Source organism: Mus pahari, chromosome 6, assembly GCF_900095145.1.
Source record: "Mus pahari chromosome 6, PAHARI_EIJ_v1.1, whole genome shotgun sequence".
Taxonomy (NCBI): Eukaryota; Metazoa; Chordata; class Mammalia; order Rodentia; family Muridae; genus Mus; species Mus pahari.
This window is the reverse complement of record NC_034595.1, coordinates 106,812,391-106,826,996: the sequence shown is the minus strand read 5'-3', so window position 1 is coordinate 106,826,996 and position 14,606 is coordinate 106,812,391. Positions and strand designations below refer to the sequence as shown.

The 14,606-nt window shown below is 49.4% G+C and overlaps 2 protein-coding genes across 3 annotated transcripts in view; one reads left to right on the top strand and one right to left on the bottom strand.

Moving 5' to 3' along the window:
* Window positions 1-7,308: 7,308 nt before the first annotated feature.
* Scnn1d (sodium channel epithelial 1 delta subunit) lies at window positions 7,309-10,071 on the top strand. Its single transcript, XM_021201233.1, is given in 9 exon segments — window positions 7,309-7,439; window positions 7,835-8,109; window positions 8,213-8,296; window positions 8,299-8,331; window positions 8,994-9,091; window positions 9,168-9,263; window positions 9,537-9,568; window positions 9,797-9,872; window positions 10,036-10,071. Coding segments are annotated over 9 exon segments (861 nt in total).
* A 1,320-nt stretch (window positions 10,072-11,391) lies between these two features.
* Window positions 11,392-14,606, bottom strand: part of Acap3 (ArfGAP with coiled-coil, ankyrin repeat and PH domains 3) — a 14,551-nt gene continuing 11,336 nt past the window's right edge. For both annotated transcript variants that reach the window (XM_029540432.1, XM_029540433.1), the window contains exons 20-24: window positions 13,723-13,821; window positions 13,416-13,636; window positions 13,130-13,239; window positions 12,943-13,053; window positions 11,392-12,841 (exon numbers count right to left, since the gene is read on the bottom strand). In XM_029540432.1, coding sequence (XP_029396292.1) covers window positions 12,694-12,841; window positions 12,943-13,053; window positions 13,130-13,239; window positions 13,416-13,636; window positions 13,723-13,821 — 689 coding nt within the window. In that variant the 3' untranslated portion in view covers window positions 11,392-12,693. The remainder of the gene's footprint in view (window positions 12,842-12,942; window positions 13,054-13,129; window positions 13,240-13,415; window positions 13,637-13,722; window positions 13,822-14,606) is intronic.

Below are 14,606 nucleotides of genomic sequence, written 5' to 3'. Positions count from 1 at the left end.
CCCTCCCCCTCTCCCCCTCTCCCCCTCTCCCTCTCTCCCTCCTTTCATCCTTTTTCCAGCCCCAGCAGCACTGGGAGTTTTGAGTTGCTCTAACGCATACAGCTTAGCCCAGGCTCTTTCCCTTCTGCTGCCGGATATCAACAAGTCCGTTCCCACCCTCCAAAGGAAAGGAACTTACATGTGAGAGACACCGTAGGCCCTGTGCTGAGTCTGGGAGTCCCTCACCAGCCATATGAACTTGTACCCCTTCTGACTCAGGATTAAAGAGTGCCCTAGTCACATTTTACACTTAAGGGGATGGACTCAGAGAGGTTGAATATAATCTGGACAAATCTAGAAAGCTAGTCAGTGACAAGCTGTGATTCCCAACCAACCAGCTAAGTCCTGAACCACTTTCTCAGCATGACTTCCCTATCCTAGGAGGTCATCATGGCTACTGCCTGCTTCTGGAACTAAGAGGCTGACCACCTCGTCCCTTTTGTCAGTCAAACTAAATCGATGCAATGGGAGTAGACATTCACCCTTTCAGTCCAACCCAGGTCCTTAAGAGTGATTAGTCAGGGAGGCAGACTCTGTCCTAGGCGAAGCCCGTGCGGAAGGCTTGTGCTTGTAACTGGTCCTTTGGCGACTTTATGGGTTTCTTTTTCTAGCACCCTTCTCCACTCCTATTCCACCCTTCCAACCGCCCAGCACAAGGCAGGAGAGGAAGGAAGCTAGTGAGGAAAGAGGGTGTTGATATCACTGATACTAGCAGCATCGAGTTCCTTGGAGCAAGTTTGGTCTTCACCATCAGGATATCTAATTTCTACTTCTCATCTCTTTACAAACGACAACTTAACAAACCACAACCACCAGCCAGTAGCAGCAGCAGGAACAGCATCCCCTCTCGGGGCTCTAGCATTTCTAACCCTTTCAAGAGTCCCCAGAATTCAAAATATCAAACACTTGCAGAAACTATCTGCAGCTGGCAAAATCACAGTCGGCTGCTGTGGACAATCTAAAGCAGCCCCATATCCCACATCTGAGATTAAAACAAAAAGATATTTGTATAAAATTTCTGTGGCTTTAAAGAAACCAGAATTCTCAATATAAGTGCTCAACCCACAAACCAGGCTGGGAAGTATGGTAAGACCAGTGGGGTCATTCTGAGACCTGTGAGGTTCCTCAGAAGAGACAGGAATAGTTGAAGCTCCTGGGGTTGTGGCATCTGGCTAGCCTGCCTTTAGTTTCACACACCTACTATGTGATTTGGTCTCTAAGTGTGAAGTGGGAGTCTTAGTGTATGTGTGGCTTTCATGTGTGTCTCAGTGGATAATATGGCTGAGGCAATGGAGAGGGTGAATCCTCACCCACTCAGGACACGTGGTACCATGTGCACACCCAGGCCCATGGTTGTTCCTGCAAATAGTTCCCATCCCGGTAACTAGTCTCAAGGAATACCTGTGTGCTGGGAGTGGTGGGCTCCAGTCAGAGTCACTCAACCACAAACACCTGTGGTTAGTGCTGGAGACTCTTAGAGTCAAGCAGATAGAGGGTGGCAAGCAGATTTCCTGTTAGCCTGGTGGGAACCCTACTCTGGGCTCCAGGAGTTTTCAGGTTCTGGCCCAAAACAGATCTCTTTCCTACAGCCACAAACTTTTCTACCCAGCTGTTTTGTTCCCAGAATAATGACTCTGATAATCATTTATGAATAAATGCCTAGGCCTTAAGCTTTGGCTCATTCTCCGAACAGCTCGTAACGTATATAACCTATTTATTTTAGTCTATGTCTGCAACATGGCTGGTTACCTCTCTTGAGTTTCATAAGTCAGTCTCTTCCAAGTCTGGGTTGAAATCTTCTTGCCTCTCACTAACTCCCAGAGTTCCTATCTCTCTACCAGAACTCCCACTTATTTTCTGCCGTTTGCTAGAAGGCCATCAGCTTTTTATTAAAAAGCAATGCTTCCGTACAATACACAAGAGATTCTTTCTGTACTTTCCCGTCCAGAACCTGCTACCCTATCACCAAAACTAGGGTAAGGAGCCAGGCTCAGGGTGAAAAAGATTCAACCGGCAGAGAACCCTGCATCTATGCCTCCCCAAGGATTCCCCTTCTATGTCCAGAGCAGGTGTGGCTCTGGGCCCCTCCCCTGACACCCAGCCTGTCCCAGTGGCCTCTTATAAAGAAAAGGTTTTCAGCCAGCCTCAGGCCACCTCTTGCTTTATGACCTGCTGGAAATGTCACCATCTCAGTTGTCTACCACACTCTCAGGGCAAGAACGGAGGCACCTGAACAAGAACCCACCTTCAAAGTACTAAGGAGTGCATGACCTCCATGCTTTGCGTGCTGACTCCTGGGGTTGAATGGGGATCCTTTCTTGATAATCAGGGCAGGTCATTTTTTTAGATCTGTTGTACCGAGGTGGTAACTAGCCTGTCTTCCCTTGTGGTGGTTTGAATATGCTTGTCCAAGGGAGTGGCACTGCTTGGGGGTGTGGCCTTGTAGCAGTGGGTGTGGCCTTATTGGAGTGGGTGTGGTCTTGTTGGAATAGGTGTGTCACTTTGTGTGGGAGCTTTAAGACCCTCCTACTAGCTACCTAGTAGCCAGTCTTCTGCTAGCTGCCCTAGGAATAAGAGGTGGAACTCTTAGCTCCTCCAGCCCCACTTCTGTAGACTGACCTTAAATTCAGAGATCTGCACAGCTATTTCCTTAAAGCTAGGATTAAAAGTGTGTACTACCATGCCTGGACTTAAGCTTTTCTTCACCTGGAACTTGCTCTATCCCAAGATGGCCTTGAACGCAGAGATCTACCTGTCTTTGTTCCCTGGAATTAAAGGTGTGTACCATCAGGCCTGGGCCTAAGCTTTTCATGGCCACTCTACCTCAAGAGCTGAATCAAAAGCCTGTGTCTCCCAGCCTCAAGATCTGGATCACAAGTGTGCCCTCCATTTCTGGATTGTAGTCATTCCAGATTAAAAGTCCAAAGGATTCCTTGTTTTTCAATGGCAAACACAAACAGTAAGCTTAGAAGGGGGGTGGGGGGGGTGGGGGGTGGGGAGGTGGCGATCTTGTCCTGAGATCACCACTCCCTTAATCCCTTTATCTCCTTGAACACAAGATTCAGCTCTATTTCATTTACTGGTGTTCCTTTATTACTTGAATCATACATTTAATATTTTTCCTTCTAAGCTCACCATGCTTGTTCCAGTTGCTCTTCATGAGACTTGACCAGAGAACGAAGTCTCTGTTGGGCTTCTTTCGAGACTTCCTTTGTCAATGAAATTAATATAAATCTCTTTAGTTTTGGTAGACTCAGGTAGACTCTTCTTCGGACCAAAAGCAGCCACATTCTTTACCAAAATACTACAAGAACAGCCTCTCGGCCACATATTAAAATCTTCTTCTCCAAAACCCCTAGAACCAGGCTTCCACAGTTCGAACCATCCTCAGCAACAAGGTCTTTCATATTTCATATCTCTACTAGGATGGCCCTAAGCTCCACTTAAAGCCTTCTACTGCTTTCCAAATCCAAAATCCCCAAATCCACATTTTTCCAAACAAAGGCATGGTCAGGCCTATCACAGCAACACCCCAGTTCCCAATACCGGAGTCTGTCTTAGTTAGGGTTTTACTGCTGTGAACAGAAACCATGACCAACTCTTATAAGGATGACATTTAATTGGGGCTGGCTTACAGGTTCAGAGGTTCAGTTCATTATCATCAAGGCAGGAGCATGGCAGCATCCAGAAAGAGGTGGGGCTGGAGGAGCTGAGAGTTACACCTCTTGTTCCTAAGGCAGCTAGCAGAAGACTGGCTTCAAGGCAGCTAGGAGGAGGGGCTTAAAGCTCACACCCAAAGTGACACACCTATTCCAACAAGACCACACCCACTCCAACAAGGCCACACCCACCCCCAACAAGGCCAAACCCCAGATAGTGCCACTCTCTTGGCCAAGTATATTTAAACCTCTACACTTACTGGGATATAGTATATGTTGAATTGAACCTCAAAAACTATTGCAGATGAGCTGGAGATATGTCTCAGTGGTTAAGAACATGTATCATTCTTGCAGAAGACTCAGGTTCAACTCCTAACACCCACAACAGGCAACTTATAACTGCTTGTATTGTCCACCTTCAAGGGATGCCTCTAATCTTAGGCACATACACATATACAGACACACACATGTACATGTAAATAAATAATAAAATATTTTTAAAAAAAACATAGGCCAGCCGTGCAGTGGTGGCACACGCCTTTAATCCCAGCACTTGGGAGGCAGAGGCAGGCGGATTTCTAAGATCGAGGCCAGCCTGGTCTACAAAGTGAGTTCCAGGACAGCCAAGGCTACACAGAGAAACCCTGTCTCGAAAAACCAAAAAAGGCTGGGCGTGGTGGCACACGCCTTTAATCCCAGCACTCAGGAGGCAGAGACAGGTGGATTTCTGAGTTTGAGGCCAGCCTGGTCTACAGAGTGAGTTCCAGGACAGCCAGGGCTACACAGAGAAACCCTGTCTCGAAAAGCCAAAAGAAAAAGAAACAAAAAAAAAAACAAATCATCAGGCCATCCCAGGGAGACCTCCATTTTCTTACTGCCTCTCCTGAACCATATAGATAGGACCATGTTGTCCTCTGAGAGGCTCTACCCAGCAGCTGACTCAGATATAGATACCCACAGCCAAACAGTGGATGGAGCTTGGGGACTCTTATGGAAGAATAAGAGGAAGGGTTATGGGCTCCAAAGGGGACAGGAACTCCTCAGAAAGACCAAGAAAGTCAACTAACCTGGACCCTTAGGGCTCTCAGAGTCTGAACCACCAACCAAAGAACATACAGAGGCTGAACCTAGGCCTCTCAGCCCCATATGTAGCAGATGTGCTTGGCCTTCATGTGTGTCCTGAACAACTGGAACAGGGGCTATCCCAAAAGCTGTTGCCAGTACGTGGATTATGTTCTATTAGCTGGGCTGCCTCAGTGGGAGAGGAAGGAAGCACTTAGCATCACAGAGACTTGATGTGCCAGGGTTGGGGGGGTATCCAGGGGAGGCCCCACCCACTCAGAGGAAAAGGGAGGGGGGATGGGGGCAGGACTGTAGGAGGGGTGACCAGGAGGAGGGCAATGAGCAAAGTGTAAAGTGAATAAGTAAAAAATTAATATTAAATAAAATAAGAGAAAAGAAAGAAAGATGGTGTGAAAAGAATCTATTTCTTTTCTTCTTCTTCTTTTGTTTGTTTGTTTTGTTTTTGAGACAGGGTTTCTCTGTATAGTCCTAGCTGTCCTGGAACTCACTCTGTAGACCAGGCTGGCCTTGAACTCAGAAATCCACCTGCTGCCGGTTGTGGTGGGGCATGCCTTTAATCCCAGCACTTGGGAGGCAGAGGCAGGCGGATTTCTGAGTTCGAGGCCAGCCTGGTCTACGAAGTGAGTTCCAGGACAGCCAGGACTACACAGAGAAACCCTGTCTCGAAATACCAAAAAGAAAAGAAAAAAAAAAGAAAAAGAAAAAAAAAGAAAGAAATCCACCTGCCTCTGCCTCCCAAGTGCTGGGATTAAAGGAGTGCGCCACCACCGCCCGGCAAGAATCTATTTCTAATGAATGAAACTACATGTGGAATTTATGTTCTTCATTACTGTTTAGGTGGTTAGGTTATTAATTGATTGTACTGGCTGGTTTTGTGTATTAACTTGACACAGGCTGAAGTTATCACAGAGAAATGAGCCTCCCTTGAGGAAATGCCTCCATGAGATCCAGCTGTAAGGCATTTTCTCAATTAGTGATCAAGCAGGGAGGGCCCATTGTGGGTGGTGCCATCCCTGGGCTGGTAATCTGGAGTTCTATAAGAAAGCAAGCTGAACGCTGGATGTGGTGGCGCACACTTTTAATCCCAGCACTCAGGAGGCAGAGGCATGCGGATTTCTGAGTTCGAGGCCAGCCTGGTCTACAAAGTGAGTTCCAGGACAGCCAGAGCTATACAGAGAAACCCTGTCTCGAAAAACAAAACAACAACAACAAACAAACAAAAAAGCAAGCTGAGCAAGGCAGAGGAAGCAAGCCAGTAAATAACATCCCTCCATGCTTCTTGACCTACTTGAGTTGCAGTCCTGACTTCCTTTGATTATGAACAGCAATGTGGAAGTGTAAGCTGAATAAGTCCTTTCCTCTCCAACTTGCTTCTTGGTTATGATGTTTTGTGCAGGAATAGAAACCCTGACTAAGACAGTAATAAATGCTTATTTTTTCTACAATAAAAATGTTTTTATTTTCATGAAAAAAAATTCCAGACAATGTGTGGGGTACTCCCCAGGGTGGGTTGGCACCAGTGTTCCTCAGGTGCCACTAACCATGCAGGATGGACACATGTGAACTATGCATATTGACCACACCATAAACATATGGAACTAGGCAAGAGAGAGTCCAGCACAAACATGCAGCTCACATGGAACAGGATTCTGGCTTCTTTTCTGGTCTATGATACTTATTGATTGTAGAAAGAATGAATCTCTTATGAACTGTGTAGAAGCATTCCCTATCAACAAAAATCTGATGGTCAATGAGCTGAGAGGCAGGATTAGAAGGTGGAACATCTGACAGAGAGATAGGAATTCTGGGAAGGAGTCCAGAGTGGGACATTCACCCCAAATTCTGAAGACATTGGATGTATAAACTGAGGAGAGGTAACCGGTCATGTGGCAAACATAGACTAGAATAGGTTATATAAGTTACAAGCTAGTCAGGGAAACAAAGCTTATGGCCTAGGTATTTATTCATAAATAAGTCTCAGAATTGTTACTCTGGGAACAAAGAGGCTGGGTAGAAAAGCTTGTGGCTACAGTTGACTGAAAGATAAGTATACATTGGACATGCCTCTTGGTATGTGTGAGTACACACATGTATAGTTGTGTATAACTTCTTTGTTTTTTTTAAATTAATTTATTTATTTAGTTAGTTTATTTTTATATGTGTGTACACTGTAGCTGTCTTTAGACACTCCAGGAGAGGGCATCGGATTTTTGTTACAGATGGTTGTGAGCCACCATGTGGTTGCTGGGATTTTAACTCAGGACCTTTGGAAGAGCAGTTGGTGCTATTAACTGCTGAGCCATCTCACCAGCCCTGTGTATAACTTCATATGCATGCCAGGCATTTCAGCTCCTGCCATGTCTAAAAACTCAAATCTATATTCAGATCTGCTCCGTGGCTCTCAAGATTGTACTTCTTCATTTTCTTCTGTGCAAATTACACCATCCACAGCACTATCTGCCTTGTCTGCTGCCATTAGAACCAGTTTAAGACAGAGTTCCCTGGGGGTGGGGTGGGGGGCAGGGGGATGCCTCAGGGGTGCTCTTCTGTGCTTCTATTAAAGCAGTGTTGGGGCTACCCAGTCATCATGGCACTGTCCCCACACTCTGAGTGCAAATTCTTCCCATCTATTGGTCTATGTGATGAAAACTCACATCAGTGAGGGTCTGAGAGTTGTCAGCCCTGGGTATGGGTTCCCCAACACGTATATCAGCCTGGAATATATCCCTGGGTGTGGTCTCAGATGATACCTCATGATCCTATTTCTCCCAACTCCTGTACCTAATCAGGACTTCTCTGATCTTTGTGTCACTCCTAAAGGAGCTCCTAGACACTCCAGGTAAGGAGTGTATATTCTCCTGCCAGGAGGGCATGTGGGCCTGGAAATGGCCAGGCTGGAGACCTGATCTCAACTCTGAAATCATGGGTGTATAGGCCCAGCTCCTAATCCAAAGCTTCTCTCTTGGCTTGAGAGAGGGATGGACTGCTTGTTTTCATTGACACACAGGGACACTGAAGCCACATAGTGTGGATCACCCTGCTCTGTACCACAGGGAAACCCACGAGGCTCTCCACAGGGACACTGACCATGCCTACAGGCCAGATCTCATTTGCCAACATCTGGAAGTTCTTGTTGCTTTTGCCTGGGAAAACATCAATGCTCTCTACAAGTTCTACTTTAGAGAAAAATGGGACACCTCCTTTGTTGAAGTCCCCAGCCACAAACTCCACTTTCAGCTGAACCACAGGATTCATCTGCAGCATCTGAGTCATCTGGGCAGTCAGTACAAAGTGGGCTTCAGACTGATGAGCTCTGGGACTCAAGGAGGTAGGCATGCTATATGCTGCTGTCCCTAAGAAGGCTTTTCTGGCAGGGACAGACGATGGCCTGTGGTTGACCTAACCCTGCCTCCTCTCTGTGTAATAGAGAGGTGGCAACTGTTTCTACTGTGCCTACTCCTCAGGTGTGCCAACTTCTCAGGAATGATATTGCTTCTTCTATGTGGACATTTTGGCCTTGCTGCCTGGGAAGATGGTCACCAAAGTCGTGGTGATCTTGTCCTGTCACTATGACAGGATTGCCAGTACAGGTAGTAAATAGGGCAAAATTGTTGGGCTGCTCCCTTTCTATCTCACCAGCAGAGTTGTTTTACCATGGGGTCCAGCTAGGAAAAGCTAGGAGCTAGCTGCCCACGGCTGGCTATGAATAACTCCCTGCACAACAGATAGGCATGGCCCCTCAGGGCATACATGATGGGGTAGAAGGTGACAAGTACCTAAGCACTGCCTTAGGTTTCAGGCACTTCCAGAAGTTCCACCACCAGATCTATGATGACTACTATACCTTTAAGGGTGTCTGAGCTGCACAATTCTCTGGTGTCACGGATGGTAAGTGCTAGTCCCTGGCAGGCATCTGGACATGACTATAAAGGGGTTGGGCAGGAGTCTTCATATTTCTTTCTTGGTTTCCCCAGAGATCAGCATGGTCCTTGAGGCTCCCTCTTTTGTCCTTGGAGCCTGGAATCAAGGTCATGGTTCACTGCTACAACACACTGTTCTGGAGCACAGTGGCTTCATACTAACATTGGAGTCACACTACCATTGGAATTCAAGAGGTAAGCAGGGTTATTGGACTTCCTGTCAAACCCAGGCACTGAGGTAGGGCAGGGCCTCAAGATGGAGTGAACAAAGTTGAAGCACCTTTTCCCCAAGACAAGGTGCATTGGCTTGGAAGTCCCTGTTGCCTCTGCACTGGTGGTGCTAAGACCATGGACGTGGGACTGCTGTATAATACCTCAAACACTATGCAGGTGAGTGGGTGGCAAGGAGGCTCCCTGAATCATGTGTAGGCAAGACCCTCAGCTTAAGTCCTTGCTGTCTCCTCAGGCATGCCTGGTGTCCTGCTTCCAGCAGCTGATGGTGGAGATCTGCTCCAGCAAGATCCCAGTTCTGCAGCCACAAACAGCATCCATCCAGCCTAGGGTAAGCCTGTCATCTCCTTTGAGGTTGCCGGGGGGGGGGGGGGGGGGGGTTCTCCAAGTCAGTCACTCCTAATGGGCTCTCTCCACAACTCCTCAGGTCATTGACTCTACCAGGACCCAGAACCCCTCCAGCTTCCCAGTACCTCCCGCTGCCCCTCTTGAAGGCAAGAGAGGACAATGATGTTGGGAGTCTGGTATCAGTTCCTCAGAAAGCACTGCAGGATGACTGCTGGTGCTGTCTCTCCCAAAATGTCTCTGTATAACATCTTTGTAGGGGCTTCCCAGTGGCCTTCAGTCAAACCTACTGTGAGTTTTACAGGGCATGGTGGGAGTGAGCCAGCCAATGTCCCCTGTGCTCCTCACATCCCATTGTGGTATTGGGGTGGTGAGAGTACGGCCATGCAAGCCTTCTCCATGCAGGACTGGATTCTAACTGTGCTTAGAGCAAGACCTGTGGAGCTCAAGCTGGAGCAAGAATCAGAGGTGGGTGTATCTCCAGGGACACACTCTGCCTTTCCTCTGTCCCCATCCAAGATGCAGTGTGACCAAGGTGAGCATTCTCCACCAGGGGCTTAACTACCATGTTGTGGATGAGGCAACAATACACTCTGTGAGTGGTTGGAGAGATCCAGGGCTAGGGTTGGGAACAAGGCCTATGGTTAACCACTCTCACCTTTCCTGAGGTGGTTGAATAGAAGAGGCAGTTCCACACAGTCCTGCTCATAGGTGGCGTCTAGTAGGTCCTGATGGACTTACTGCCTGTCTACCCACAGGTTCCACAGGGGCACTATGCCATGGGCAGCCCCTGAAAACTAGTTTAGCTCATCTGTCCTCTGTGCTGGAGTCGGGTGTCACTGCCCTGGCCCTTTGTTCCCATTGGCTCTGCTGTGAGGAAGGTGTCCTGGATGGGAGTCTGTATGGCTTCAGGGAAGCCCACATCTCCATCCAGGCCAGCCCAAGATCTCCACCCCAAGCTTTAGTGGGTGATGGTGAAGAACATCAGGAGATAAGCTTACACAGACACTCCCAGGATCCTTGGAGGATCTGTTTCAGTATACGAACTGAACCAAATTCCAGGCTCTTGAGGTTTTTGTTCATTTTTTGAGATGGTTTCTCTGTATTGTGCTGGAACCAGACTGGCTCCAACCTTAGATATTCTTATCCCTATGCCTTCCAAGTACTGGGATTAAAGGTGTATACCACCATCCCCAGAGCTAATAACTGAACTAACCCAGTAGTGCCATCCAATCCCTCAGTATAATTTTGGGAGCTGTAGCAGCAGTGGGCTCTCTAGTTGCCCAGAGTGAGCCGGACTAGCAATCTGAGGGTCCAGAAAGCAGTAACATCTGACCCATGCAGAAACTAAGTATTTCCAACATGCCAGGGACTCAATTAACCCACCTATCCTTCCAAGTGATGGTCTGTAGGGTTGAGGGGAATCCCAAGAAAGGGCTGTAAAGTTTCCCCTCTCTATACTTGAAAACTCTGGATATGAGCATGTATCCATTCATGTTCATGTGTGTGAAGAGGTAATTCTACACAGTGGAGTCTGTTTGATATTACATTTGTCTGTACATGTTACACACACACACACACACACACACACACACACACACACACACACACACACACACCAGACAGAGCCTGAGTTGGTTTTGAGGCAGGAATAAAAAAGTAAATCCAGGCCAAGACATCTGCTGACCTTGGGCTGCTCTGCAATATAATCAGTCTTGCACATACAACTACCTACATCAGGGTAAGCTACAAACCTCAGAATGTACCTCAATGACACCTTGGATCAGGGCACAGCAGACACATTGCCAGTAAGGGACACTGGATGCAGATCAGGGAACATGAGCCCCAGCTATTCTCACTGAGTGTGTTCCTTCTGATCCCTGTCAAGGGATAGAGTCTAATTCAGAGAAAGGCAGAGAGGAGAAACCAGAGAACAGGAGCTGAGGGTGTCAGTTGTCAGTTTTTCCCAAAGTGTCAGGCCCCTGTTCGCTTGTCTGGGTTTTATCCTCTTGGGAAGGGACAATGTCGGGACTCTGCTTCAGGCTGCGCCCAGACAAACATTCAGCTGACACAGAGCCAAGCAAGGCTTGGTACGGCAATGAGCAGGCAGCGGGTGCAAGCGGCAGAGATTTATTAAGTGAGTGTGATCAGAGCAGGGAGGAGTGGGGTCCTGCCAGCCCAAAGGTGGCAGGGTAGGTGGTGGGCAGAGCTCAAGCAGGAGGAATAAGCCGATTCTGCTCTTTAGGGCCACAGCCATGAAGCAAGGGAGTCAGAGGCCCTGACCCAGTGCCTACATTACTACTGTCCATGGATGCTCCCAGGGCAGTGTTTGCATAGTGACCAGCTGAGTGCCCTTGACTTAGCCAAGGGCCCCATAGTATGCAGAGGGGCCCAGCCTCTGTCCTGGGACTCCTCCAGAAAGAGAGAAATTGAAGGCATTGGTGGGCCCCACACACACACAAGGGACCACTGGACCTATCAGAGGCCCAGCCCAAGGAGTGAAGCTTGGGGGCAGGGCAGGGGGGAATCTATGTGGGCCTCCCCAGCAGCAGGCAGAGCTGGGATCAGGATGGTCCTTGAGCGTCCACAGAAAAAAGACGCAGACAAAGTCAGAATGAGGTTGTTGTAGAAAATCCTCTCAGTCAGTAACAAAGAACATTGGGCACAGGGTGGAAAGTACCAGTTGCTTTAGGCATGGGCTCTGGCCCAGGTAAACCAGACAGTGCCTCTGGAGGAGGCAGGGATGGACTTGAGCCCTCAGGCACAAGGACCCAAGTGGCCAGCCACGTGACTTTGGGACGCCTGCGTCCAGGCTGGGTGGAAGACCTGGGCCAAAGCTCCACCTCCCAGCACCATCAAAGCCCAACCCAGATGCTGGGGTCACTGAGCAAGGTACTCAGGGTGATTCCCTGGGTGGGCTGCCACTCCTGCCAGGGAAGGTGCTGGTGGCCAGCCACCAGCCCTAGGCTGGAGGAAGGACCTAGCTAGCAGGCCAGGGTTTGGGGGCAGTAAACATAGGGGCACAAGTTGAAATAGGCCCTGAGGGCAGCGGGGCACAGGGTGACATCATGGACAGCCCAGGCCTCTGAAGAAAGGACCACCTGAAGACAGGTTCCCCCAGGTGAAGTAAGGGGCACCAGATGAGATGCAGCACCCACAAATGTGAGGCTTCAAAAGATGTAGTGCTTGGGTTCCTGTCCTCTGGCTGAGCATCAGAGCAGCCAGAAGGAGGGAAAAGCAGGAGAGTGAGGACTCCAGGAACACCAGGGTACTGGGCTGTTGGGATGGGCCCACAGTTGTCACAGGCAGGGCTGTGGCTAGATGAGGGGCTAGGGTCTTCAGGGACATGCAAGATTTCTGGGCCGGGTAGGCTGGGGTCAGGGTAGGGATCCCTCAGCTGCCCGGCCTTTCAGGTCCTAGCTTTCCTCCAGGTGGAGGCCAATGAACTCCTGGATGCACCGGCGGTACTGCAGCTCTGTAGGACTGCTGCCTGGCAGGGGGCCTGGCTGACCAGGGGGTGCCTCAGCTTCTCTCATCTCCTCAGCCATGCGGGCCAGGCGAAGCCTGGGGTTGGGGAACAGGGTAAGGTGATTCTGTCCCCACACAGTCTCTGTCACTTTTCAAGTGACTGTGCCCCCCCCCCCCCAGGACCTTGCCAGACTCACAATGTGACAATGTCAGCATTCGCTGCTTGAACTGCAATGGTCAGTGGGTCCTGCTGCTCCTGGTCCAGGGCATGCTGGTCAGCCCCCCGCTTCAGGAATAGACAGACCTGGCTGGGGTGGGGTAGAGCTTATTGGAATGGGTTGGAGGTGAGGGGGCAGTAGCACAAGAGAGAACCAAAGAACTCACCCAGTACGGCCCAAGAGTGTAGCATGGTGCAAGGGGGCCCGGCCAAGGCTGTCTCTTTGGTTCACATCAGCTCCGTTTTGCAGAAGGAATTCACAGACAATCAAGGAACCCTGGGAAGCCAGGGAAATCAGACTAAGCTAAGAAAGGACACTGGTAGGGCCTATGAACCCTGATCTCCCGCCACGAGCACCCCCAAACAGGAACAACCCTGATCTCTATCTAGAACAATAAAATGCCTATGTAGGTATGCAGTCTTGTTTTTCATACAAGCCCTGCCTGTGCTCACCCCTAGCACAGCCTGCACCAGTGGGGTCTTGCCCTCATCTGCTGTATCAGCCCAGTTGACTTCAGCTCCATGGGCCAGTGCTGCAGCCAGTGCCGGGAGGTCACGAGTGCGAGCTGCTTGATGTGCCAGTAGCCCAGGATGCAGCTCACGCACATCTGCCAAGCTCCAGGCCTCAGCTTCTCCATCTACCTCACTGCTGGACTCCTCGGACTCAGCACCCTCTGTGGGAGGGTGAAGGACAGGGAGCTGAAACCCTCAAGGGTGTTGGCATGGTGGGCTATATGGAGGCAGAGAGGCACACACCCACCTTCCTCGGTGACACTGTCCACCACTGAGCCTGTGCCGAAGGCAAGAACATCCGAACTGCCATCAGAGCTGCCTCCTAGACCACTGTCACTGCTTAGACCTGTAGGACCACAAGAAAGGGAATCCTTAGCGTTGGGGGTTGAGGGTGGGGGTGGGGGGTCCCAGAACAGTGGAGAAAAAGCTGAAGCCCCACCCACCCTTTACTGGATTCTCCCCTTCAGGGACAGGACTAGCTCTTACTACAAATGCCTGCCTAGGTTGGAAGGAAAGCAGAGAAAACCAAGCAATAACTCAGAGAGGCAGGGGAAGTCCGCCTGCCCTGCCCAGCGTAACCCAGAATGCCATCTCCCAGCCCTCTGGGTTTTAAAGCCAGGTCTTCACTCAGGAGGCAGAAGCTGTAGGGCCAGACTTAGGGTTGGTACTACAGCGCACTCTGCTGCCAAATCCCATTAGTGCAGGCACATGCAATTGCTCCTTACACACACACCCACACCCATGTGCACACAAGTCACATTTCACACTTGTTTTTTCCTGAGAGATGATCTTACAAATGTACCCAGGATAGCCTCAAATTCACTATTTAGCACAGGACGGCCTTGAATCCATTATATTACAACCCCCCCCCCCCCCCCCGTCTCAGCCTCTGAGTGTTGAGTTATAGGTGTAAACACATCATGCCTGGCTTCCACAAATTATTGGCAGTTGTGTGCTCAACCCCAAATTGGTGATCAAGGAAACTCTACCCCAGTGGTTCTCAACATTCCTAATGCCGAAGCCCTTTAATACAGTTCATGTTGTGGTGACTGACTTCTCCTACCTATAAAATTATTTCATTGCTAGTTTATAACTGTAATTTTGCCTGCCTGTCTCTGCCTTCCAAGTGCT